The sequence below is a fragment of the Natator depressus genome, chromosome 8 (assembly GCF_965152275.1).
Source record: "Natator depressus isolate rNatDep1 chromosome 8, rNatDep2.hap1, whole genome shotgun sequence".
NCBI lineage: Eukaryota > Metazoa > Chordata > Testudines > Cheloniidae > Natator > Natator depressus.
In genome coordinates, this window is record NC_134241.1 from 45,745,727 (window position 1) to 45,771,871 (window position 26,145).

The window sequence follows — 26,145 nt, forward strand, 5'->3', positions numbered from 1 at the left end:
GAAGGGAATGTTCCAAAGAGGGAGGAAGAGGCAGAGAGATCACCGGAGGTAGAGAAGTGGCCTGTTCAGAACAGAGTGTGTAAAAGCTGGAAAGGGAAACTATGTCAGGAAAACCATAGGAAAAGAGCTTATGTTAATGACACTCACAACGGTATTTACTCAGGGAGACTTGACACATCCTTCTACTTCAAAACATCAACCAACCAAAAAAAAAGTAAATTAAATTAATTAACCCACACCATACATCCTTGCCCTAAGCAGATTTTTTACCTAATAGATTCCATGAACTCCACCAGGGACTCTCTTACTCTTATCAATTTTACATGGAAGGCACTCAGATACTATGGTGACAGACAGGTAGAGAGACAGATAGATGCTGAAAGGAAGGTAATAATATTTTTGCCCCAGATTTAATAGCAAATATTTAATGCAACCCTTATAATAAAGAACAACATGCTAGGTGTCACAGGAATTCGTTTTATTGCTTAAAGAAAAGGAGTACTTGTGGCACCTTAGAGACTAACAAATTTATTTGAGCATAAGCTTTCATGGGCTACAGCCCACTTCATCAGATGAATAGAATGAAACATATAGTAAGAAGATATATATTGTGACAGGGTCAGGCCAGATGGCTACAGGAGAGTGATCCTTTGAGGAACATCTGCTGGAAAAGGGAAGGAGACAGCCCCAAGGGCGGCAATAACATCATGGGAGGTGGAGGGGATAGGGACAGGGTCGGGGGCAGGGACAGGGGCAGAGGTGAGATTCTGGGTTCCAGAAGCCAAGCAACTGGGTGGTGGCACTTCCTGGTCAGGCTCAAGGGTTTGGGGGGTTGGAAGGGGGCTCTCAGCGATGGGCACAGGCTCCATGGTGGCTTTGGCAGCCATGGCCTCAGGAGGTGGACTATCTTCTGTAGGGCCCCCGCCCAGGAAGGAGGTCGATTGCTCCACCCTAATGAGGGGTGCCCCTGGTGGCTCAGGTCCTGGATGCGTGGCACTGGCCATCGCCTCAACAGGCCCGGCGGCCGTCAGCGGGCTGCCATCTGTGGCCAGGTTGGTGGAATAGTCCACGGGCTCCTTGGAGGCGGGAGCGGAAGCAACGGTTAGCTGGAGGGAGCATGAGGAAAGGGGGGCCGGAGTGAGGTCGCCCAGATCGAGGCCTGCTGGCAGAGGGTTGTCCTCCCCTTGGGTGACCGGGGTCAGACCCCGGGCCTCGATCTCCTCGTAAATGTAGGGGAGATCACCTTCCACCACCCCGGGGTTCTCCCCGCCGGCACCCGAAGCGGTGGTCGCCTCGGGGCTCACAGGGGCTTCAGACGGTACCAGGGCAGGAGGGGCTCCATCAGAGGCCTCCGAGGGAAGGGACTCCCGTGGAGGGACGATACTGCCTTCCGGTGCTGCCACGTCTTCTCCAGCCGGCACCGGTGAATGGAACACACCTGTGGGCAAAGTGGAAGTCTCGGCATCGGTGCCCCCCTTCCTGGTCTTCCAGGGGGCCTCCGCATCTGATGGAAGGAGTGGAGCTCGAGCCTTCCACTTGCCCTGCTTCCCCTGTACTAGGGCCCAGCCCTCCATGGCATCATCTCGGGGCTGGCTAGCAGGGGTCGGGTCAGGGGGCAGGGGCAATAGCTCAGGGACTCGGGGGGGGGTAAACGGTGGGGCAGCACAAGGGAGGGAAGATTCCCCCTGGGGCGGGCCCTCTCCTATGCCTGGCGGTGTCCCCACTGCACCCTCCTCCACAGGCCCCGCCAGATTGCATGCAGCAGAGGCGGGGCTCTCCCGCTCGTCTGGGCATAGTGGGGGAGGCACCCCTTGGGCCCAAGCGGGAGCAGTGGTGGGCTGGGAAGGAGGAGGGGTGCCTCTAGGCTCCAGGCAGCCAGGGGCGCCAGCGATGACGGGGCCAGTGCCCTGCCCGGGCTCGGGGGTCCCGGATGCCCCTCCTTGCCGGACCAAGGGGCAGTCCCTCTGGACGTGCCCCATCGCCCAGCAGAGGTAGCACCGGGCCTCCCCCATAGCGTAATACACCCGGTAATGGGCCCCCTGGTAGGGGACCAGGAATGACCCCTCAAGCGCCTCTCCATCATGCACCACTGGCGGCAGTTGAAGCTGCACTGGCCAGCGGAACGAGAGGACGTGACGGAGGGTGGGGTCTTTGCAGCCCAGGGAGAGAGGGCTGACAACGGAAATGGGTTTCCCAAGGGTAGACAGGGCGGGTAATAGAGCAGCATTAGGAAGGAAGGGAGGGATGGAGGTCAGGACCAGTCAGACGCCCAGGTCTTCCAGTGGCTCCAGGTGGACGAACACCCCCCCGCCCACCGCCAGGCCCCTCTCCACTGCCTCCTGGGTGGCGGCCTACGATGCTAAGAAGAAGATGACTTTTCCATACATTTTGGAGGCTGCCACAATGGCCATGGGCCCCACCACCCTTACCAAAGCCCACACGTAGGTCTCCACGTGGGGCGAGGTGGGCACCAGGAGGCAACGGACGCCGGGCTTCCTGGTCAAGGTCAGGAAGTGGCCCCGGCTGCTATAGATGGTAGTGGAGGCAGTGGGCGGGAGAGATGACGTAGCAGCAGGTGGGGGGGCTGCTGCCACCTGGGCGTACGCCCTGGGGGCCGGGGGAGGGGCACCCGCAGAGCCGGTGGAGGGAGCAGCGGGGAGGGACGCCGCAGCTGGTGGCGGGGCCGCGGCAGTGTGGGCAGGCCCTGCCATGGAGGGCTTGATCTTTTTTATGGGGCCCTTCCCCTTCTTCTTACCCTAGCCCTTCCCGCCGGCTGGGGGGGCCTCCCCAGAGTTGGAGGGGGCGAGGGATGTGGCAACAGTGGAGGCCACCCTGGTGTCCACTGCTGCCGGTGCCCCGGCTTGAGCAGTAGCAGGTGGTTTGGCTGCGGCAGCGGAGGTAGAGGCTCAGGGGAGCAATGGGGCGGCAGGCAGGGGAGGGGCGGCGGGGTCTTCTGTAGGGGCCCCACCCACCTTGTTCCCTGCCATAATGAGCAGGGAGGGAGGGGGAGACACCAGAAAGAGGAGGGGAAAGGGGAAGCAGGTCGACCACTCCTTCCCACTAGGCTGCAGGCAGGGGAGGAGGGCGCCAAAAGGGCTGAGCTGGACAGGGGGCAATCAAGGGCTAGGGGTCAGTCACCGACATGGGTTGGAAGTCTGGTTCCTCAAGCTGCACTAGGGGATGGGGGAATAAAACAATACTGGGGGGGGGGTGCAGTGAAAAAGGGTCAAACTAAAATGGGGATGGGCACAAGTGCACGGGAGGGGGCATGGGAGCACTGAGTGAGGGGCTAATTGGGCTGGAGGTAGGACAGGGAAACCAAAGGGCTAGCTTCAGAGGCTGGGGCGGGACAAACAAACAAAAGCTGCAGAGGGAAAAGGGTGGGGCAGGCAAACAAACTGAAGCTAGTAAGGGGGGCTGGGGCAAAGGGGAGGAGCAAAGGGCTGCAAGGGGCAAATGGGGCAGGTAGCAAGGGGCAAAGTTGTGGGGTGGGCAGTCCAAGGAGGGGCACGTGCACCCACATGTGCTTGCATGAAAGAGTCTTGTTTGGGCAGGCTGTTGCTTCAGGCCCCACTGGTGGAAACAGGGCGTGGCAAGCTAAGCAAGCAGCTGGAGTCCAGAGGTAGGAGCTGAGGCAGATGGTAAACAGCCAGTGGGGGTGGTGGGAGTTGGGGGGACACAGATGGATTGGGGGATAGCTCCACGCCACACCCCCCAGTGTTCCCACAAACACAGTCAAAACCCCCACCACAAGAGCACACTTTGAAAGTTACTCAGTCTTTGAGAGCCCCCTCCACAGTGGTCTGCAAAGTCTCTATGTGCTCCCCCACTGGTAGATGGTCCTCTTCTTCTCCTCCTTGGGGCTCCAGCAGCTCCAAGCAGCAAGCTCCGCAGTAGCAGCTCCAGGAACTCCAGGTGGTGGTCCAGGCAGGCAGAAAGGACGCCTCACAGGTGGTGATGGTGGTGTCGTCCACAGCAGTAGCAACGGCTGGGGCTGGGGTCCCTCACTCCCCCACTCTGGGGAGCGGGCCAGCAGGCCCCCCCCCAAGGGGCTGCAGTTGGAGCAGTAGCAGCACCTGAGGGGGGAGGGGGTCCAACAGCTAGCCAGCAAACAGGTAGCAGAGAAGGGGTGGTGGTGTGTGGCCCAGCCGGGGGAGCAGCAGCAGCAGCAGCAGCAGCAGGGGAGCCCAGGGCCTAGCAGCAGCCTTCTTCCTCCTACTCCCTCCAGACCAGAGGGCTACAGGAGAGTGATTTTTTTCAGACCAACACAACTTTATTGGCGAGACAGGAGCTGCAGCTGCTGGGGATCAGTGGGGAGGGGATGTGAACCCTCCTCAACCATGATCAACAGGCCCCAGCCTGGGCCCCAGGTTAGCTACAAGGGGCAGCAGAACTGGGAACAGAACCCAGGAGTCCTGGCTCCGTGGACCAGTACAGGGATCGGCACATGCAGGATCTCCGCACCATTTTAGAAGGCAGATATATTAGCCCCAGGTTAAGTAGGTCCCTTTTCCCTGGGTAAGGTAACAGAGAAGGTTTTTGAAAAATCAGGAACTTTCTGGGATCAATTAAGACAAGCAGGCTAATCAGGGCACCTGGGTTTAAAAAGGAGCTCACTTCAGTTTGTGGTGTGCGTGCGAGGAGCTGGGAGCAAGAGGTGCAAGAAGCTGAGAGTGAGAAGGCGTACTGCTGGAAGATTGAGAAGTCAAGCATTATCAGACATCAGGAGGAAGGTCCTGTGGTGAGAATAAAGAAGGTGTTGGGAGGAGGCCATGGGGAAGTAGCCCAGGGAGTTGTAGCTGTCATGCAGCTGTTACAGGAGCCACTGTAGACAGCTGCAATCCACAGGGTCCTAGGCTGGAACCTGGATTAGAAGGTGGGCCCAGGTTCCCTCCATTCCTTCAACTCCCTACTTGATACTGGAGGAGTTGACCTGGATTGTGGGTTCCACCAGAGGGGAAGGTCTCTGGCCTGTTCCCCGATCCACTAGGTGGATCAGCAGAGACTGCGGGGATTGTTCTTATTCCTTTTCCCCATGCTGGCCAGTGATGAGGCTAACTAGAGTAAACAGCAGATTTGAGCCACAAAAGTGGCCAAACTGAGGGCTGCCGTGAACCTCTGAGGCGAGCAAATCCTCCAATAAAGTGCAGGACCCACCAAGGCAGAGGAGGAACTTTGTCACAATATATACATACAGAGAACGTTATTTAGTACATCAGTACAGACCTGGCCGCTTGCAATGGGTCAGGTATACCACCTGGTGGGCATTGGTATTAGCAGGAACAGTGTGTTAGAGACGCAAGTTTTTGTTTCCTAGAGTAAAGCTACCTTGATAAGAAGGCAAGTATTTCACTTCCGCATCCTTCCCAAGTCCGTGCTTATTATTAATGCAATTAGTTAGTATCATGTGATCATATAATGAAACCTTCTACTTTACTGCATAACTTCAAGTGGCAGAGTGAAAGGCCTGGTCTACCCACAAACTGGAAATGGCCTAATTAAACCGGTTTAGTAAAACCATTGCAATCCCCTTATTGAATTTTAAGGGTGCCTACTTTGGGTTAGCTTCAGCCTGTTAGCTTTTTCCTAATCTATTTAAACTGAACTGAACTAAGTCGCTCTTAAACCAAAATAAGAGGTTCCATAGAGAAGCTAGCTCCAGTTTGATTAAGTTAGTTTAAATTCACACCTTTAGTTAAATTTGGTGTAACTTGCAGGGGGGCTGGAACAATTTATATAATGGGGGTGCTGAGAGCCATTGAACCAAACTGTAAACCCTGGATATAATGGAAACCACTTCAAGCCAGAGCGTGCAGCAGCACCCCTAGGTTCAGCGCCTATGGTAATTTGCTGCATGGATAAGTGCAAAGTTACTGTAGAAACTGTAGTTCTTAACTTCCTGAATTTGGCGGTTTTAAAATCTCAAATGTAGCACTACGAGTTTTTACACTGAATTCCCTCAAACACTAAGGAAAAAAGATACATCATCAAATACTTTCCCATTTCATAGGCTTCAGTCCCTTTCCACCAGGGCCCAGAAGACGATATATAAAAGTTATGCAAGCGCCATAGAAGTTGTACACCTCTAATGTGGTGCACTTATGGTGGTCTCAAAAACTTTTCCCTCCCTCTCTCTCTCCTAATCTAACAACTTTTTCAACACCTGTCTCCCTCCTTTCATATATCATAAAAATAGCATAAAAAGCTACTGTCAAAGCCAATGAGCGTTATATTCAAGAAGGTGGCTCTAAGCCTATAATCATGAATAGCAGCTGTTTGGAAATCAGTATTTTGTTGGCACTGTGGAAGTGTTATTGGCAATACCATGAATATTACAAACATGCACACACATCAACCATCAGTCAATTTTAAAAATTTGTGTATTTTTTTAAGACAATCAAAACAATTAGGCCCCTTGATAAGCACTAACCACACATCCCTTTACACTTACAACAAAGTGCTTTCAATTACTAGTCTCTCCAAATGCATCTTGAACTCAGATGAACTTGTGTTTTATGTTCCTGTAATTAACAACAACAAAAAGTGACCAAACTGACATTTTTCGAGCTTGCCAAAAACATGTTTTCAGACCGAGTCGGGAGTTTGCCAAGTTTCAGCCTGAAAACAATTCATTCCGAGCAACCAGAGATAGAGATTTGTCCTGAAAAAACCCTCCCATCTCAGTCTTGAATATAGCATCAGTAATGCCACACTAACAAAAGTACAGCTTTTGCCATGGCTTTGAGCCAGATACTGTTTATATCAACTGAGAATCTGGCCCTTTATTAACAGGCTAGCTGATGAGTGATTCAAGCTGTTGTTGTATCTTTTCTCAGGAAACAAGAAGCAAGTTACCCAGCAGGCCAAGTAGCTGGCAACATTGCGCATGAATCATGGAAGCGCCAGAATAGATTACAAGAGTTATCCTACCCACCATGCATTTGGCAGCTTTGCTACTCTGTAATTCCCACAAATTTTTTGTCTAAGTATTGGAGAGCTGCAGTGATGGAGGCGGCCCGGTATGTTGGTCAATGAGGTGTTTTATGACAGACAAAGCTAATGGGGGTTAAAGTGGAAGGTGAACTTCAGTTGGGTCTCTGAAATCCCAAGACATCAGCCCTGGATTGAGAGGCCTTTGAGAAGTCAGCTTGTGCAGGAAGGGAGTTTTATCCTTCTCTTCGGTGGGAAGAGAGTTAGGCCAATGCTGAGTGCTTCTGAAAACTCCACCCAGCCTCTTTCAGTACTGGGCTGGACTGAGATTTCTTGACTGGGTTGATTGAAGTTGGCTGGGATTGATTGAGACTCCACTTCAGGTCCAACTTTAGGTTCAAACTAAATGTATAATTAGAAAATTTAGAGCGTAGGCCTCACTTTCTTGCATTGCAGGGAGAAGGACACAGCACACTTACAGATATTGAGAGGGCCTGGTCTGTACAGATATTGATAGGGACTGGTCTGTAATTGCTGGCTTGCAAAACCTGGTCTGTGTTTCTGCCCCTACTGTCATTTCAAATCTTGCTTTCAAACATGAAATGCAGAGGTTTGGGGTAACAGAAACAGTCTCTCATGCTAAGGCCTAGTCTACTCCCAGCTTTTGTACCAGTATAACTATGTTGGGTAAGGGAGGAACTGTTTACTAAAATAGTTATACCAGTACAACCACCAGTGTGGAGGCAGTTATAACAGTATAGATTATTCCCCTTCCCATACATAAGAAGCAGCAATAGTGGCATAAAAGGTGCCTTATTCCACAAAAGTTGTGTCAGCGCTGAGGGTTGTACTGTTATAATGATATCAGTACAGTCAAAGGGGTACAACTTTTGTGTATAGACGAGCCCTCAGCATTTAAACAGAGCCCAAATCAACAGATCAAAGTGAAGCTGCCTAAGGGATTTAGGAACACAACCTTGTGTTAATTGAAATGAGAGCTGCGTGAGCAGAGTTTAGGCCCAGAAGGGACCACGCAAGTATCTAGTCTGATCTCCTATATAGCTTGCTTTGAAAAATCTCAACCCATAGCTTTGCTAGAGAGCTCCAATCAGATGGGCTGATTTTAAAAAGTGATGATGAGCACCCACAATGTTCACTAGCACCAGTCAGCAGCTGCAGATGCTCAGCACCTCTCTGGATCAGACCCATGGACTGGTATATGGCAAGGAGGTTGTTATTTTTAAGGGAAAGCCTTCTATAGTGGGCACAGCATCACATCACATTGCTGAGAGCTCAGGACTAATGGAGACTAACAAAAATTGCAGCGAAGAGAGCAAGGAGACCAAAGATTTTAAGCAAATATGAAACCAGGGAGTGGTTTGAAGAGTCGCGCAACACGCGCGTTCTTGTGGGTTTGATGATCCGTGCCCTTTGGGTCAGGATGGCATTTCTGGCTCCATCCCACTTCCCCGGGCCGGTCAAGCGGAACTGGAAGGGGCTGCAGGGGCCAAAGTAAATCGTCAGGGCCAGCTTGGGATCCTTCAGGAGCAGCGGAAGGATTCTGGGTCTCGCATCCGAGCCTTCGGCGAGCTCATCCAGATATTCAATGTGATCGGTTTGCAACGTCTGGCTGCGGCTCGTACCAAACCTTAGGAGAGAGCAAAGAAAGAGATGCCCCACAACTGTCAGAACTGTTCAGTGATCCATGTACATTGAACCTGATGCTCCCGATTTATACAGTTCTAAAGGGATGTCATGTAGAGAACTGGCAAATACCACGCTAACCTATTCTCTAAGAAGAGAGAAAGGAGAAAGACAGGGAAGTGGACAAGATATGGGAAGATTGAGAAATAATGGAATTCAGAGCCACAAGAAGTACCCCAGAGAGAATTTTGGGTAGCTGCAGCTCTCTGATGTAGCATCCAGTTAGAGCAAAGCTAGCTCGAGTGAAGCTGTGGCAGCATGGGCAGCTGCTCGGGTCAGCCCCCCAGCTCATGACTCTAGGTACACATTCAAGCTGCCATGATTACATTGCTATTCTTAATCAAGATCAGAGCTACCTCTGGTATGTCTACACGTGCTGCAATCCCATCTCCACATTGCAATGCAGACATACCCGAAAACTGGCTGAATTGTAGTTACCTCCATGCGAAAAAACTGTAGACCCCAATTTTCAGAGAACAAGGCACATTTACTGAACGTTGGTGTCAGCAGGTTACGTACTATTTCTGAAGAAGCCGGCATGTTTGCATTACAAATAATATCATCCTACCTAGTGCATTTCTCATACCTTAGACAATCTTAATCCCTTTCAGCTGCAGTTGAGTCCCCAGTATGGGCCTACAGGGACAGATTTTCAGAACTGTGTGCACACAAACCACCTACATCTAACAGGTCATTTGGCATGTGCAATGGTGCTGCTCTGACTGAAGTGGTGTGTAAAAATGTGTTCACATTTTTGCGAGCAAACCCTAAGGATCACAGCTTCGTAGTCAGAGATGGAAAAGAGCTGTTCTACTCAGACCATCTTCCTACACTCCCCGAAACTCTATAATATGCCATCAAAGGCAAGACGGGACCTCCTAGTCTGCTAGTCTGACCTCCTGTACATCTCAGGGCACCAACACCACCCAACAACCAAAATTAGACCACAGTATTACAGCCCACAGGTGACTACCGGTGATTTCAGGTTAACATTAGAAAAATGGAAAACTTTTCAGTTCAAAAGACACCCTGTGAAATATTTCATGGGCTGGAATGAGCAGAACTTTATGTGAAGAATTATTGCTATGCATTCAGAGCTTGTATATGACAGCAATGGATGCTACAGAGAAACTCCCAACTCCAATTTCTGCAACCTGCTGAGCCCTTAACTCTTGGCACTTCAAGTATTAGGCACACAGATTAACATTTCCAGAGGAACAGCATGTGGTATAAGCTTCACATTTTTGTGGGATAAGGAAGCTAGTGAGCCTGGCCATCTTCTACTGTAGCTGCCTTCAAAAGAGGTCTCTCTCTGATCAACAAAATAAACTATGTGAAAGACCCTTGGGGAAATTCGTATAGGCTCTCTGATGAGGATTTGTAATGGACCAAAAGGGCATGTGGTTTAAGGCTGACGAATATAATATCCAACACCCACCAATCTGAAGGAGGATAAAACCCACTGCCATTCTTACACAGGAGTGAAAAGGGAGATGGCAGACACACCACAGGGAGGCTGGATCTAAAGACAGTGGCAGCGGAGTTCTGGAAAGTGGTCTGAAAGGTGTCCTGTTTTCCTTTCAGCGCAAGCATGAGAATTGCATTTCGTTGCCACAAAATAGCAGAAGGCATCCTTGGCTAGTTTGGGGTGATGTTCATCACTGGCTACTAGGAATAATCAAGAGACTACACTGATATATGTGGTTGACATGGTTCCATAACACTTTTTCCTGGGGGCAGTGGAATTGTGCAAATGTGGTTAAAGTATTCAGTCTGGAGGGAATACACACACAGGTCTGGCAGCCAGAAAAGAAATGAGGGGAACCCAAATACTCAAGGCATTTGTAATATCTGCCAGCGAGCTAGTCATTGAGCAGATGGAGTATATTTTAAACACATGAAGACATGAATGCCAGCGAAAGCTTCTAGAAGACTTTGGACTGTATTTTCTGAGAAGGAGCATGAGAGGAAGGAGAAATACAATTTCCTCCATATGTATAAACTGCTCCCATGATGAGTGGAGAATAGTAATATTAATTAGGTGCTGTTTCATACCATTTGATCCTCTTCTCTTTCCTCTTGACAATGTCAGTCATCATAGTGCTCTCGGAGGGCAGCTCAGTCAGCCCTATAAAATTAAAGTGGCTGTTACTTATAAGTTACAAGAATTACAGAGGGACCCAAGCTTTGAAGTTCAGAGCTGGATTTGGGAAGCTTCCTGCCCTGGTCTGTTACATCAAGTAGTTTGCACATTCCACTACAAATGCTTAAAAGTGTTGCTTCCCCGAAGCCTCTGCCGCAAAGGGGACTGAATTCTCCTTCCTGCTGCTCTAGTTTTGCCATGGGGACTGTGGCAAGACAAATTCATTTAATCTGCCCTTATGACACGTGGCTCCAATTCAGCCTTGGGTCTCTGCGGCCCATCCTCCAAGTTACTTAGGCTCCTAACTTCCACTGACTTTGTGGAATACCTTGGCAGATCTGGGCCTCAGTGCTTTCACAAACACTCATTAAACCTTACAGCAGAGCACTCCTGTTAGACAGGGAGATATTGTTACATATAACTAGCAAATCCTAATTTATGGCTGGCTGAAATCAATCATGTGGCAAGACAGTGCATTTTTCTAGTTGATCTCCTCAGTGAGGAGTTTGGTTTAAACTCTTAAACTCTCAGAAGGGGAAGAAAAGCTTTTTCTGCTCCTCTAATTCCACCTTTCCTTTACAACGTTAGTTTAAAAGGATAATTCCTAAATTACGGTGCACTGCCAGCAGCTTTTGTTTCTGTAGCACCATCAATGCTCATGACGCGTTACAGAGAAGCCCTTGCAAGTTTACAGAGAGCTGCACAATGAGAGAGAATTCTAGTGTAGCTGTCTGAAAGATTGTTACATGCACCCATAGCAACAATTACATGTATTGACTTTTCTTTTGGCTATTTTCAAGATTTGTTGTTCCTTAAGATAAGTTTTGACCCAAGAGGTGACTAAGTCTTGATATTTATTTCAAGAAGGGAAAAAATGTCTGAATATTATACAAATTTTACAGCTGGATAAATGGTCACTTGGCCAAAACCCTATGGTAGTAACTCAGTGCCAGAGCTGGAAATAGAACCCAGGAGTCCTGGTTTTGACTTCTGTCCTTCAACTATTTGATAAACCACTAGATGACACTGCTGCCTAGAAAAATATCAAAGGTGTTCATTCTTAAGTGAAACTTACATTTAGAAAGATTAAACCTAATGTGGGAATGCCTGTCTGTTATGAATAGGAGTCAGAGATTGACCTGTGCACTTCGGGAGACGAGTGCTTTAGTTTACCTTTTGTTCATTCTGACAGCCCGACTGCTTTGCGAGATTATCAGAGAAGTAAGAGAGAGTTGGGGTTGGTCCTGCTTTGAACAGGGGGTTGGACTAGATGACCTCCTGAGGTCTCTCTTCCAACCCTGATATTCTATGATTCTAAGTAAGATATCAGTGATGAAAGCAGTGGACACTAAACAGCTGCTTCAGAAGACTGCTCTGTAAGAAGCGGAGCCTTGTTCCCTTTCCAGGTATATATGCTTTCAGCTGTATTTCTGTGGAGAAGCAACTCAGGGTCAAACCAGTTGCAGCTCACAGCTCTTGCTTTCTCCCCTGGTCCCTAATTTTACATATTTATTATAATGATCATATCCCATTGATATTCTCTGATCTCTTTTACTGATTCTTATTGGCTGTAGTGACACTTGTGGATAAGAATACCAACACCACAGTTCCCTGCTTTCAGGTCTCTGGCAGTAAGTTACATTAGAGATTAATACATGTTACGGCTGATGGGACCATTGTGATCATGTTAGGTTTCAGAGTAACAGCCGTGTTAGTCTGTATTCGTAAAAAGAAAAAAGAAAAGGAGTACTTGTGGCACCTTAGAGACTAACCAGTTTATTTGAGCATGAGCTTTCGTGAGCTACAGCTCACTTCATCGGATGCATAGCATATCGTTGTTAGACCTCCTGCATCACACAGGCCAGGGAATTTCTGTTATTCCTGTATCCAGCCCATAACTTGTGGTTGAGCTAGATTAGAGCAGTTAATTACCTTCACTGTTTAAAAAAAAATATCAGAAGTGGTCTGTGCAGACTGAGCATGCTAAGGAGGGATATTAAAGAGTCAGTCCCGTGAGTGGGAGTCAACAAATGTGAAACTTTTGAATTTAGAACCTGCACTGGTGTCCTTTGCCATTCTCTCCCTGTCCTGTATTCCCATGTATCATTCTTATCTAAATCAAGCACGTAAACACCTTGCAGCAGGGACAATAAGCCAAATTGAACCCTGATGCAAAGGGCACTAGTACTGATTTCAATGGCAGTTGTGCCCACTTAAGGTTAAATCTGGTCACACGTTTGGCATGTTGGCAGTTATTATGCGTGGATCACAACATGCCCATCCACTTACCTTTAAAGACTCTTGTGGCCCAGCGAGCCTGCAGCTCTGCGTTCGGCATGATGGGCCCAAGCGGCTGTATGAGGCCAATGACGGCCAGCGTTGGCTTCTCCAGAGTAGGGGGGAAGACTTGTTTGTACAGCGGAGCCTCGTTGTTCTCCACTTTGATGACTGACTGATCCAGGAAGGGGAACGAGAAGCTGTAGCCAGTGGCAAAGATGACAACATCCACGTTCTCCTCCATAGTCCCATCTTCAAAGATGGCAGCGGTTTCGGTGAACTCCTTCACAATGGGCTTCACCATCACACTGCCACAGAGGATGCGGCTTGGAAGGTCATCATTGAACACTGGCTCTTTCATCAGGGCTCTGGAAGGACACAAGATGGTAGAGGCACCTGGTTTGTTGAGGCCGTGCAAACAGTGCGCAAAGTCCTTACATCCTAGCTCCCCTAAATAACCTGGGGGCTGCGAGGACTGAGTGCCAAAGATCCCCCAGCTAGTCAGCTGCAGCGAAGCTGTTATTAATTTCACTCTATCAGGCATACCTTGAAGAAGAGTAAGACTGAAGGATTGGAATGAGCTGACAAAATGCATATCGATAGGACTACAGACAAGAAGCGTAGGGTAGAAATAGCATGTTAGTAATACCCATTTTACACCCTGTTATCCCTATTTTCATAGGTCAGCAGGGTCTGTAGTAATAGAGTGTCACTGAATCATACAGTCATTCCAGGTTCCACACCTTGGGGCCAGTTCTTTCAGCGCAGCCATGATGATATATTCTTGGAAGTTAAGGTCAAAAGTTTCAAGTGTCCACAAATTTGATGTATCCTCAGCCTGATTTCCAGGGGTGCTGAGCACCCACAGCTCCGACTGAAATAAGTTAACAGGTGCTGCAGGTCAGAAAGCGAGGCCTAAGGTGGCCCAGACTGGCCACCCAAAAACTGAGGTGATCCAAGGGAGACATTTTTGACATTTCCTTTTAAATGGATGCATTTCCTCCTGCACTAGAAGGAGATTAGTTCCACATATCTAAGCCATTGGACTCTTCTCCTTTGAGTATCTAATTCTTGCTCTCATTGAAAGACTTGAATCAACTGTTTTATAAAATCTAAATAAATATTTGCTCTTTCCTGGCAGGACTTGGGTTCCCAAGAGCATTTTCCATATAGTTTTAGGACAGAGTTGAGCACTGCCAAGGACCCACTCCCCTCCACCAGCCCCAACTCCTCTCCCTCCTCCCCGGAGATTTATTTTCCTGGAGAATGTACATGTTTTGATCTTGGACCCTTTCCTGGCATTTTAAGCAGAGATGGGTCCAACCCTTCACATCTGAATCCAGATTTCAAACAATCCCAGTGTTTTGGGGGGTTAAGATTGGAGGGTTAGTTTGGTCTACTGCAGGATTAAAAAAGAATTACACGTGTTTGTGGATAATGAGAACATCCAAAAATGTAAACCCTCATGCTTCAGGGCATAATCTGACCACTAAGTGATGGTGGTTAGGAAGAAACTTGCCCATGATTGTCCATAATTGCCCACTACTGAATTTCTTGCACGTTCCCCTGAAGCATATGGCCCTGGCCAGTGTCAGAGACAGACTGAGGTAGAGAGGCCTCAGGTCTGATCTAGTCCTGCCAGTCCTATATTCAGTAAGAGTTTAGCCTGAGTAAGGAGTAAGTGAAGCATGAGTGAGGACAGAGTATGGCCTCATAATAATTACATGATTCAGATTGCTTTTCCTCTCCAGCTACCCATAGATCAGCTGCATGTTAAAAGTGCATACCTGTTCTGAGGCACCAAGCCATAGTTTTCATGGTTAAACCATTGGTTCATCTTCTGTTCATACACCAGTTTCAAAAGTGGCCAAGGCAGGATACTTCTGATCAGATTGCTAAATCGGGTGTGAAATACAGTGTCCCAAGGGTAGCCGTCATCGTAGACCCGGCTCATTACCCATGAGCCTCCTCTGGTGCTGATGAACACCTACAAGGCAATATAGAATTCCACTTTAAGCAGTGACAGTCTTCTGCAGCATGTGCATTGTTTGCATTGCAAATCTCAGCCTAGTTTTATCTCCAGACATTGAACATCTTCTCCTGCTTGAGGCTACCAAGGTCAAAACAATAGAGAACAACGTCTCAGAACAGAGTCAGGGGGCTGGGAAAAAAACACCCACTTCAGATTGCTTTTCATAGTGGAGGCTGATTCTAGATGTACCAGTCTCAAAGGAAAGGTGATCTTTTCTAACTTAGGAGAGCTGGATTTGGCTCCAGCCTCCCTTTGTGACCCTGGGAAATTGCTTAACTTCTCCATGCCTCAGTTTCCCACCTGTACAATGGGGATAACACCACTTCTTTTCTCCCACCCTTTGTCCATCTTGTCTTTTTAAATTGTTGGCTGATCTGAGTGCAGGACCTTTTGCTGTGTGTATGTACTGGGCCTAGCCCAATGGAACTGTGATTGCAGTTGGGGCCACTAGGCCCTACTGAAATGCATAGAATAAACAATCAAAATAATAGCAACCAATCGTTAGAGGCCTTTTTCCTGCTCTAGAGAAGCAAATATTTGGGCTTTAATGCCTGGGATGCTCCGTATTCTAGGTGATCGCTATTCTTAATAAGTCTCTGGGCCACAGTATACTGACGTGGCGTGTAATTTACTTACATGCCACATCAGTATATGTTATGGATGCAGTATATGGATGCCTTCTACCGCCCTCACCCCAAATCACAAGGGTAGCAGGCTAAATCACACTACCCGTTTGGCTATCTGACAGAGGTCCACGGCAATATCCGATGCAGAGTTCCCCATTCCAATCACCACAACCGTCTTCCCCTGAAATCCTTCTGGGCTCTTGTACTCCCGGCTGTGGAAATATTGGCCCTTGAACTTTTCGATACCTACGAGGAGAGAAGGAAGGATTGGAATCTCAGTGCAGAGATGGATTTTAAACTGCTAACGCTCAGGGTATGTGATTGTTCCAGGGTCCTGGGTGGGCGGGGCTAACCTGCTTGTACTGCCATGGCTTCACCGCTAGTGTTACTCAATCTGATCTAGCTGGGGAACACATGCTGCAATCACACCTCCTGATTGCAGTGTAGACATACCCTCAGCGCCAGATTTGGAGCATCTTAAAATTCTGGGGCATTTGGCTGCAGGTTTTGTGGGGATGTCAATTGGTTCGGCCTGTTATGAAGAAAAAATTCAGATCCAAGTTTCAGAGTAGGAGCCGTGTTAGTCTGTATCTGCAAAAAGAAAAGGAGGACTTGTGGCACCTTAGAGACTAACAAATTTATTTGAGCATAGATGCATCCGATGAAGTGAGTTGTAGCTCACGAAAGCTTATGCTCAAATAAATTTTGTTAGTCTCTAAGGTGCCACAAGTACTCTTTTTTTTTTTTTTTTGCAGATCCAAGTTTGTATTTCAACCCTTCCTCCCCCTGCCAGAGTTTAGAGACATTGAGATGTAGGGTGTTTGGCGTGAGAAGACGTCTAGGTATGCTTTACTAGAAAGAAAAATGAGAAGTTTCAGTGGAGAGCAGTGCCTTTGATTTGTGGACACATTGGGTGTAACCCTCGGGCCCTCTTCCACCTGCTGTGTACTGCTCATGCAGTGAACAGGATGAATGTTGATCAAAAGGGCTGGAGATCCCCCCCGCTGCACACCGTTCTTTGGAGGTGTGGGAGGGATGTGCAGGGGCAGGGCACAGCACAGGTGCAGGTGGCATAACATGGCAACTCTGAAGATGCTTTAAGTTACCCCAGGGGCTATGTTCCTAATCTGGTACAGAACTGGGGGAATGGAAAGGTGGCCCCCAACTCCTGAGCTGCAACGAGTATACACTCATTGCTGTAGAGGTTTGAGCCCTTTGCCTGCAATCATTTCTCACTCTCAGAGTTAATTGGGTGGGGATGCCAGCTGGCCTGTACCAAATGTTAAGAACGGAGCAAATACTTGAGTGTGCTTGGTATGTTTGGCCAATCCACTCAAAGGCCTAGCTGCCTCCTGATGTGTGTTTGTGCCAAACTTTGATCATGCCAACAATTTTGCTTCAGTACCAGGAAAAACCATTCCGCTAAAGTAGAAACTGAACCAACCTTTGTCCAAAACCAACTGACCCCAAACTTTACTTTTACTGGAAGAGCTGAAAATATTGGAGAGGGTGAGAATTTAAACATTGTGACTGAGATTTTTCAGGGCAAAAAGAAGAGAAGGAAGAAGAAAGCTAGCAGAGAAAAGAAGAATATGGCAGTGGAGGTGCTATTATATATATAAAATACACACCAATATAGAAGAGACAACAGAATCAAACAGATAACAGCTTCCTGATTTGAACCCTGCATTGTTCATGGCCAGGTATTTGGTGAATGTACAGAATTTCGCAATGCTCTTGCTTTAAATTAGTCTCGTACCAGGAAAGCAAACAGCTGGGCCCTATATAGCACACATTGAAGTGAATGGAAAGAGATCCATTGGCTTCAGAGGATATGGGATCCAGGCCCATCTGCTTGCTGAAGTAATGATTTGGATAATCCAATAACTGTAATGCTTCCAAGGGACTAAAGCCTCAAGAGAGACAGGAAGGAATAATCAGATCTGGAGGAATCATTAAACCAGTCATGCAGCGAGCCATAGGCTCTCACTCCAATACAGGAATACAAACAATTGTCCCTAACTGTTCCTGGTTTTGCACCTTGTTAACCTGGACCCCAAATACATCCTGTAGGAGGGTTTTGCAAACACAGCTCTTACCAGGAAAAGACTGCACTGGGATAAAGGATTCTATATGGTGACCCATGCACACCATAACGGCATCAAACATGGTGGATTCTTGCTTCCCATCACTCTCAGTGACAACAATCCACTGGCCAGTGGTAGAGAAATCCTGGCATTTTCTTACACTGGTGACTGTGGTCTGAAAGTAAACCCGAGAAAAGACATTGGTGCTTTGGCCGCAGCATCATGTGTTAGAGGTGATCTGTTGTGACTCACATACTCAGAGGAGCTCAGAAGCTAGGATTGAACTGGGCTCCACATTCAGGTTTGGCTTAAAGCAGGAAGTTAACTACGTAGTTTACAGGCCAGAAATGGGTATATTTAATCCAGCCTGCTTGACAGATCCCGACTTTCCAGAATGCTAGCTTTCATTTAACCGACAAGGAAGATTGTAGCCCTTACTGCTGCAAACATAACCTTCCAGCCGTGAATGGAACGTAGTACTGCTGTAGCCTGAAACAGCTCAGAGATGAGTGAATTGGTCCAGTTCACCTTAACTGGGCATTAACTCTTATGCCTTATGGTGACATTTTGGCTGTGTCTACACTAGGGTTTCATGCCCAAAGTTTCCCCCCCCTTGTTCCCACTCCACTGGTGGTAGCAATGATGGCAACGCTAGGCTGATCAGGTTCCTGTTGCTGCTGGCTTTTATTACCTGCCTAGCATCGCCCAGAGCAGATCTGGGTGACAGAATGGTAAAAATGTTGCTACCACTAGTAGAGTTGAACTGCTGGTAGCAACGGTGAAAACTTCTGGCTACAAGCCTGGTGTAGACAAAAGCTGAAAGGGGAAAGTTTTCAGATAGCTTAGGTTGCAACTGTGCATCTTGTTTGCACACACAATTACTACACCTCTGCATGCAAAATGGCCAACTGCATGTTCAAACACAAAAACAAAGTTCAGAAATAATCCTAGTGTTAGAAGTACCATGCATCATTTATCCCCACTCCGTGATGGTGAATGCGACAGTAACCAAACTCACGGAAACATTTTTCAAACTGCCCTTCAATTTTGGGCGTGTCAGCATCCAGGGCTGGATTTTCCAGGTGCTGAGCACTCATGTTTCCAAATGACTTGGAGCTATGGGTGCTCAGCACTTTGAATATCAGGCCACAGAAATCTTAACTGGAATACCCCCAAATGTGAAGCAAAATATATGGACACATTGGCGTAAATATTAGGTTGCTATATGAGGCCCAAGAGATGATGTGCAAATTTGCCAAAGGATTGCATTCTCATCACTGAGAGATCCATTCTGGAGTGATCATAGAACATGGGTCCCAGTTCTGTAGACCCCACCTATGGATCTTGTGACTTCTTGAGGCAGAGGGCATGGGAGTTGCACAGGGTTTTACAGGGATCCCCTGGGTCAGATATGTGCATAATTATTCACTAAAGGGTGGTGTATGCTGTCTTTACTAAGTTTCAGAGTAGCAGCCGTGTTAGTCTGTATCCGCAAAAAGAAAAGGAGGACTTGTGGCACCTTAGAGACTAACAAATTTATTTGAGCATAAGCTTTCGTGAGCTACTGTCTTTACCAACAGTCAGTAACACACTGGTCAGAGTCATTATGAGCAGGGCTGTTGATTAATCACAGTTAACTCACGCTATTAACTAATTTTTAAAATCACAATTAATTTTTTTTAATCGTGATTAATTGCAGTTTTAATCACACTGTTAAACAATAGAATAACAATTAAAGTGTATTAAATATTTTGGATGTTTTTCTACATTTTCAAATATATTAATTTCAATTACAACACAGAAAACAAAGTGTACAGTACTCACTTTATATTATTTTGATTGCAAATGCTTGAAGAAATAGTATTTTTCAATTTTCACCTCATACAAGTTCCATAGTGCAATCTCTTTATTGTGAAAGCACAGCTTACAAATGTAGATTTTTTTCTGCTACATAACAGACTCAAAAACAAAACAATGTAAAACTTTTGCACCTACAAGTCCACTCAGTCCTACTTGTTCAGCCAATTGCTAAGAGAAACAAGTTTCTTTATATTTACGGGAGAGGATGCTGCCCGCTTCTTATTTACAATGTCACCTGAAAGTGAGAACAGATGTTTGCATGGCATTTTGTAGCCGGCATTGCAAGGTATTTACGTGCCAGATACGCTAAACATTCCTATGTCCCTTCATGCTTTGGCCACCATTCCAGAGGGCATGCTTCTTTGCTGATGATGCTCGTTAAAAAAATAATGTGTTAATTAAATTTGTGACTGAACTCCTTGGGGAAGAATTGTATGTCTGTTTTACTCACATTCTGCCATATATTCTGTTATAGCAGTCTTGGGTGAGGACCCAGCACATGTTGTTTGTTTTAAAAACACTTTCACTGCAGATTTGACAAAACGCAGAGAAGGTACCAATGTGAGATTTCTAAAAATAGCTATAGCACTCAACCCAAGGTTTAAGAATCTGAAGTGTCTTCCAAAATCTGATCAGGATAGGGTGTGGAGCATGCTTTCAGATGTCTTAAAAAAGCAGCACTCCAATGTGGAAACTACAGAACCTGAACCACCAAAAAAGACAATCAACCTTCTGCTGGTGGCATCTGACTCAGATGATGAAAATGAACATGCGTCGGTCTGCACTGCTTTGGATCGTTATCGAGCAGAACCCATCATCAGCATGGACGCATGTTCCCTGGAATGGTGGTCGAAGCATGAAGGGACATATGAATCTTTCGTGCATCTGGCACATAAATATCTTGAAATGCTGGCTACAGCAGAGACATGAGAATGCCTGTTCTCACTTTCAGGTGACATTGTAAACAAGAAGCAGGCAGTATTATCTCCTGCGAATGTGAACAAACTTGTTTGTTTGAGTGATTGGCTGAACAAGAAGTAGGACTGAATGGACTTGTAGTCTCTAAAGTTTTACATTGTTTAATTTTTTTAATGCAGTTACTTTTTGTACATAATTCTACATTTCTAAGTTCAACTTTCATGACAAAGAGATTGCACTACTGTACTTATATTAAGTGAATTGGAAAATACTATTTCTTTTATTTTTACAGTGCAAATATTTATAATAATTATAAAGTGAGCACTGTACACTTTGTATTCTGTGTTGTAATCAAAATCAATATATTTGAAAATGTGGAAAACAGCCAAAATATTTATATAAATAGTATTCTATTATTGTTTAATCATGCAATTAATTTGTTTAATCGCTTAACAGCCCTAAGTATAAGATGGATGGATGGATGATATTTAAGGAATTATGTATCTGAACCAAAAACCCCAACCCCCCACCCAAAAACCCCTCACACCCAATGTGTGGTGGGCATCCTATTTACTAGTAAAGACAATGGATTGGAAGTGTATTGCAGAGAGACACCCTGGCTCTTTCATTGAGGAGATGAACTATCAGCATGTTATCTTATGAAAGGAGGGTCACAGCCCACCTGGCTGGAAAACACTGCAAAAACTTTGGGGGAGTTCAACTGCATTAAGCTAAACTTACACTTGATTTCCCTATGAGCCTGTCTAAGTGCTGGGTGTGAGGGGGAACGGTGATCTGAGGTGGGACTGGTAAACTGGGGTACACTGCTTCTTTGGGAGCAGCACAGTGGTGAATTCTGTGAGCATGCAGTGGACCAGGGGCTGGACGCTCCAGACAGATGCTCGGAAGTTGGAGTACGCCTATCGCTAACCTGTGGGGAGGAGAGCACAGACCTAGAGGGCATTGCTTGTGTTGCCCATGGAGTTGGGGAGCTGATGCCCAGCTGGTACAGTCGGGGCTTGCTCATGAGAAGGGTGGGCGGTAGCAAGGTGCCTCACAGCCCTGGGTGCTCCTGGAGAGCATCACAGACCCTAATTAATTGTGCAATTTGGCCCTTGTAAGAGAATGAGTTGGAAACACCTAGTTTAAAGCAATTTAAGAAACCCAAAGAAAAATGATGCTTTGGTCTTTTTATCCTATCCACTAGCCTGATCTCTTCACACTGCTCCTTGTCCTGACATGCTGTGCTTTTTGTGAGGTAGAAACGGGGGTTGGGACTGAATCCATGAGAAAAAGGCCAGAATCCCCTCTCACTATCGGGGGCTTGGTCAGAATTTTGATCGATCATCTACCCTGTTGAATCTGAATCTGCTCAGCATCTAATCCATGCCCCTGCTGCCCTTTCCCCTGTGGCCGCATTGTCCCTTTTCAGTCACCGGGTGACAGTCTCATCTCTCTTCCATAATATTGGGCTCTGCAAGCCTTCCCCAGGTCCTCCACCCAGCAGAGAGTTAACCTGAAGAAGAGTATTATCAGAAAGCAATCTGTTCCCCAGAAGCCAGGTCAGCAATAGTTCTAGAGACATAAGGTGCTGGAGGTAATATTGTTTATTGGACCAACTTCTGTTGGTGAGACACACAAGCTTTTGAGCTTATGCAGAGCTCTTTTTCAGTGTAAGCTTGAAAGCATGTCTCTCTCACCTGCAGAAGTTGGTCCACTAAAAATATTACCTCTCCCACCTTATTTTGCATATATCCTGGGACCAACATGGCTATAACAACACTGCATACAGCTGTAGTTCTACACACACATGCAGAATTGGTAGGTTACGTTATGTAACTAGCCATTCTGAAGTTGTGCTCTATCTCATGCAGACTTTACTTTTGTTCTTTCTTATTCTGTTGTTTTCCTTAACCCAAAAGACAAGTTTATAGCCTATAAGTAGGGGACTGGCTTTTGTGTATAGGAAATAAAAAAGTAGCTGGACCCTCTTTTAATAGGACATACCTTGAACCTGATGTATTTCAGAAGATCAAAGCGATTTGCGTACAGTTTCAAATATTCCAGGAATCTGGTGTTGTGCAGGAAGTTTGGAAAGTGTTCAGGCATTGGAAAGTCACTGAAGCACGACATCTCCTTGGAGGAATTGGTGAATACGGATTGGTAGATACTGGCTCTGCCTTCCTCTACCTTTTCCTAGAAAACATCAGACAAACAAAGGTGTATTTTAAAATGTTACTAGATAGTGCAAATCCGCAGAGTTTTCCATGTTGCTGTGTGACGCTCATTGAGTCTGAAGGCTTGTGATGGCCCAATGCATTGTGTGGGCTCTCGCTTCTGTTTAAGCTTCCCAATGAAGAGCCAAAGTGATCTTTCTTGCCACAAGTTTTTCTTTGTAGCAGATGTTCTCCTTTGTGAGGATGGTCTTGTAGTTAAGAGTCTGGGCTGGAACTCAGGAGATGTGAACTGCAGATGCACTATGACACCTTGTGGAAGTCACTTAGGCCCAGATCCAATGGAAGTTAGGAGCCTAAATACCTTTGAGGATCTCTCTGGCCCTCTGTTTCCCATCTGTAAAATGGGGATAATGCCACTGCCTTTTTCCTGTGCTTTGTCTATTGGGATTTTTAAGTTCTCTGAGGATGTCTCATTTGGTGTATGTACAGTACTAACACAATGGGACCTTGTTGGGGCATCTAGATGATGCTGTGATACAAATAATAAACAATGGTACACATGAATGGCTGCTGTTGTAGCAACTCTTATGACTTGTCAGTGGTCTTTGAATGCTTGGTTCATGGTGTTACTGAAGTTTGAACAGGTCACTATTTCGTGGCTATCTACGATCATTTACAGTCCTCTCTCATGTTGCAAGATTTCTGCAAGACTCATTTGTGTCCTGAGGGCTTCGTCCTCCTTTGGTAGACATACAGAAAAAGTATTAATTGCTTCAGCACAGAATTGCATGCTTGCCCTAGTGTCCATAGACATTTACACTGGCACCATAATTCAGCTACATTTTTAACTGGGGCAATGGCAGTATAAACTGTAATATACCATTCACGGTTGCTGTCTAATGAGGTTATTCTTCTAGGGCAACATTTCGTCCCTGACATTACATGGTAGAGACCTCCTGTCAAACACAGCATGGTGTACATATAATTTATATTAAAAAAACCCCATCAAAACACTCCATAGCGTGCACAATTCTCTCCTTTGGGAGAGAGTGAGAGAAAGAACAAACCATATGTGACAGAGCTTAGTCATGTCACTTAACGCATGACTGGAAGGTGCTCAGGTATTTTGGTAATGAAGGTATTTTGGAAAGAATCTCTCTAGAATTTCCATCAAGGCTGCATTTGATCCTTTCTATGAAGTATAAAATTAAACTCTACATTTACAAACACACATTTGGCATGATTTTGTCTCTTCTTGCTGGGGTGCTAGAGGAATTGCTGTGTATGTACAGTGCTTGCAGTGTGGCTTCTAGCCACCACCAGTGCTGGGGCAATTTTTTCTTGGCGGGTGATTATTTAAATATTGCCCAACACAGATCCCATTTGTTTATACACAGTCACTGAGACCCAGCTGAGAATTAACAGGTTATTGAATTCCAGCAGCCATAGGGTTTCCAGTTTTGGTTGGACATATTCCTGGAGGTTTCATCACATGACATATTAATCTTTAATTAAAAATTAATGTTTAATTTCTGGAGGGTCCAGGACAATCCTGGAGGATTGGCAACCCTACCAGCAAGTCCAGATACATTGCAGCTGGATCACTCTGCTTACTTGACATGGCAAAGAAAATAAATCTTCTTTGGGTTGGAAAGAGGGGGGACTGCAACCCAGGTTCCTCTTTGTGCCAACTGGCAGAGGGCTCAGGGGTGTGAAAGGGTTATAGGGATCCCCAAACTTGTCATGCTGTGTGCTGCCCTCCACCCCAGAGCCATGGTTGGGAGCCAGGGCCAGGAGCAGGGCCATGGCTCCTGAGGGGGTGCACAGACAGAGGTAAGGGGGGCCAACGCTGGGGCTGGAGCTGTGGCCAGGAGCCAGGGGCCATGGTCGGGGGGGCAGAGGGCCAGCTGGGGGCTGGGCTAAGGCAGGGGCCAGTAGCGGAGCCATGGCTGGGCTGCAGTCAGTCAGGGGCTGAGGCTGGCAGAGGGACTGGGAGCGGAGCTATGACTGGACCATGGTTGGGGCCGGCAGCTGGGACGGCTGCTGGGTGTGGAACTGTGGCCAGGCTGGGAGCCAGGGGTTGGGTGATGCTCCCTCCCCAGCCTGCCTCTGGCAGCTGGCCTGGGCCCCACTGTGCCCCCGAATGTTCCTCCACACCCTTAGCACCCCACAGTTTAGGGACCACTGCCATAGAGTGTCATGTAAGGTCTCTACTGAAAGCCTGTGTCACACTGGTCACCATACCCACTGGGAGATGTATATATATATTTTTTTCACCATAAAAGGTTTATTTTCTTAATCATTTACATCTTTTACTTTTGGCTTGACTCAAATTTAGATGTAGAGGCTCTCAATGAGGATAATCGTCGTCTCTTGGCTATCTGCTCCTGGCATTTTTCCTTGTTGCTAGGCAGACACACGATGTAAAGTAAAACACAAGCCAAACAAGAAAACTTACCATCTTGCCCAAACTTTTAGGTTTTCTTTAGACATCATAAAGACACAGAAAAATGGCACATATTTATTTTTGTTTTTGCAGGTTGCCTTGATTACATACTGTTCTCTCAATCTTTCCCCCCCACAAAGGTTTCACTAGGGGGTAAACAAACCACATTAGCATAATTAACTCATGGGGGGGGCAGGGAGGGGAGATAAACAGTTATTCAGACAGCTGTGGAAGTGAACATAAAAACAGCCATCAGTAATATGTTTATGTTTAAAGGACAGAGGGAAATAAAGGAACTCTCAGACAAAATTTAAGACACGCCACGTTTAGAGCTGTTGAACTCGGTTGAAATGCCATGGAGATACACCTGCTTACCCCAGGTCTGAATTTAACACAATGTCATCTTGATCTCAGGGAAATACAGCATGAGCCAGTAAATTTACTTTTAGAATTGTGTGATTAAATGTAAAACCTGTATCATGCACTGCTACATTTAACATATGTGAACACACAAAATGTGGGGAAATGCAAGAGCTAAGACCAAAAAGGAAGAAATATTGACCTTGGGTCCTTCATTTGTTGCTTTATGAAAAATGAATGAGAGTGAAAAGGGTTTGATGGGGGGGGAGGGGGAAAGTTTTGCTCCGCTGGGTTTTTTTACACTCTTGTCTAGTCTGAAAGATTCCTGGCAACTGGAAAGCTACTAACATTACAACACTAATAGGCAAGAGAGGAAAACCTGGAAAACTGAGAGGAAAATGGAATAAAAGTTCATTTAGTCAGAGAGTTTAAATCTTCGCTTTGTTTGTTTTGGCTAACACCTATTTATCTCCAGTGTTTACTGGACACTTGGAAGGAAGGATGTCTTTGTTAAAGATTGAAAATCTCTTTCCATTAGAGCTCACAATGTACATCCCCTGCAAATGAACATAATTAAAAACTTTC

The 26,145-nt window shown here is 46.5% G+C and overlaps 1 protein-coding gene across 1 annotated transcript in view; it reads right to left on the reverse strand.

Moving 5' to 3' along the window:
• LOC141992684 (dimethylaniline monooxygenase [N-oxide-forming] 2-like) overlaps positions 1-26,145 on the reverse strand; it is a 66,148-nt gene that overhangs the window by 31,802 nt on the left and 8,201 nt on the right. Inside the window, exons 3-10 of the mRNA XM_074962016.1 lie at positions 22,585-22,773; positions 17,812-17,974; positions 15,816-15,958; positions 14,842-15,041; positions 13,067-13,422; positions 10,690-10,762; positions 8,241-8,578; positions 861-1,438 (exon numbers count right to left, since the gene is read on the reverse strand). Of these exons, the coding sequence (XP_074818117.1) occupies positions 861-1,438; positions 8,241-8,578; positions 10,690-10,762; positions 13,067-13,422; positions 14,842-15,041; positions 15,816-15,958; positions 17,812-17,974; positions 22,585-22,773 (2,040 nt within the window). The remainder of the gene's footprint in view (positions 1-860; positions 1,439-8,240; positions 8,579-10,689; positions 10,763-13,066; positions 13,423-14,841; positions 15,042-15,815; positions 15,959-17,811; positions 17,975-22,584; positions 22,774-26,145) is intronic.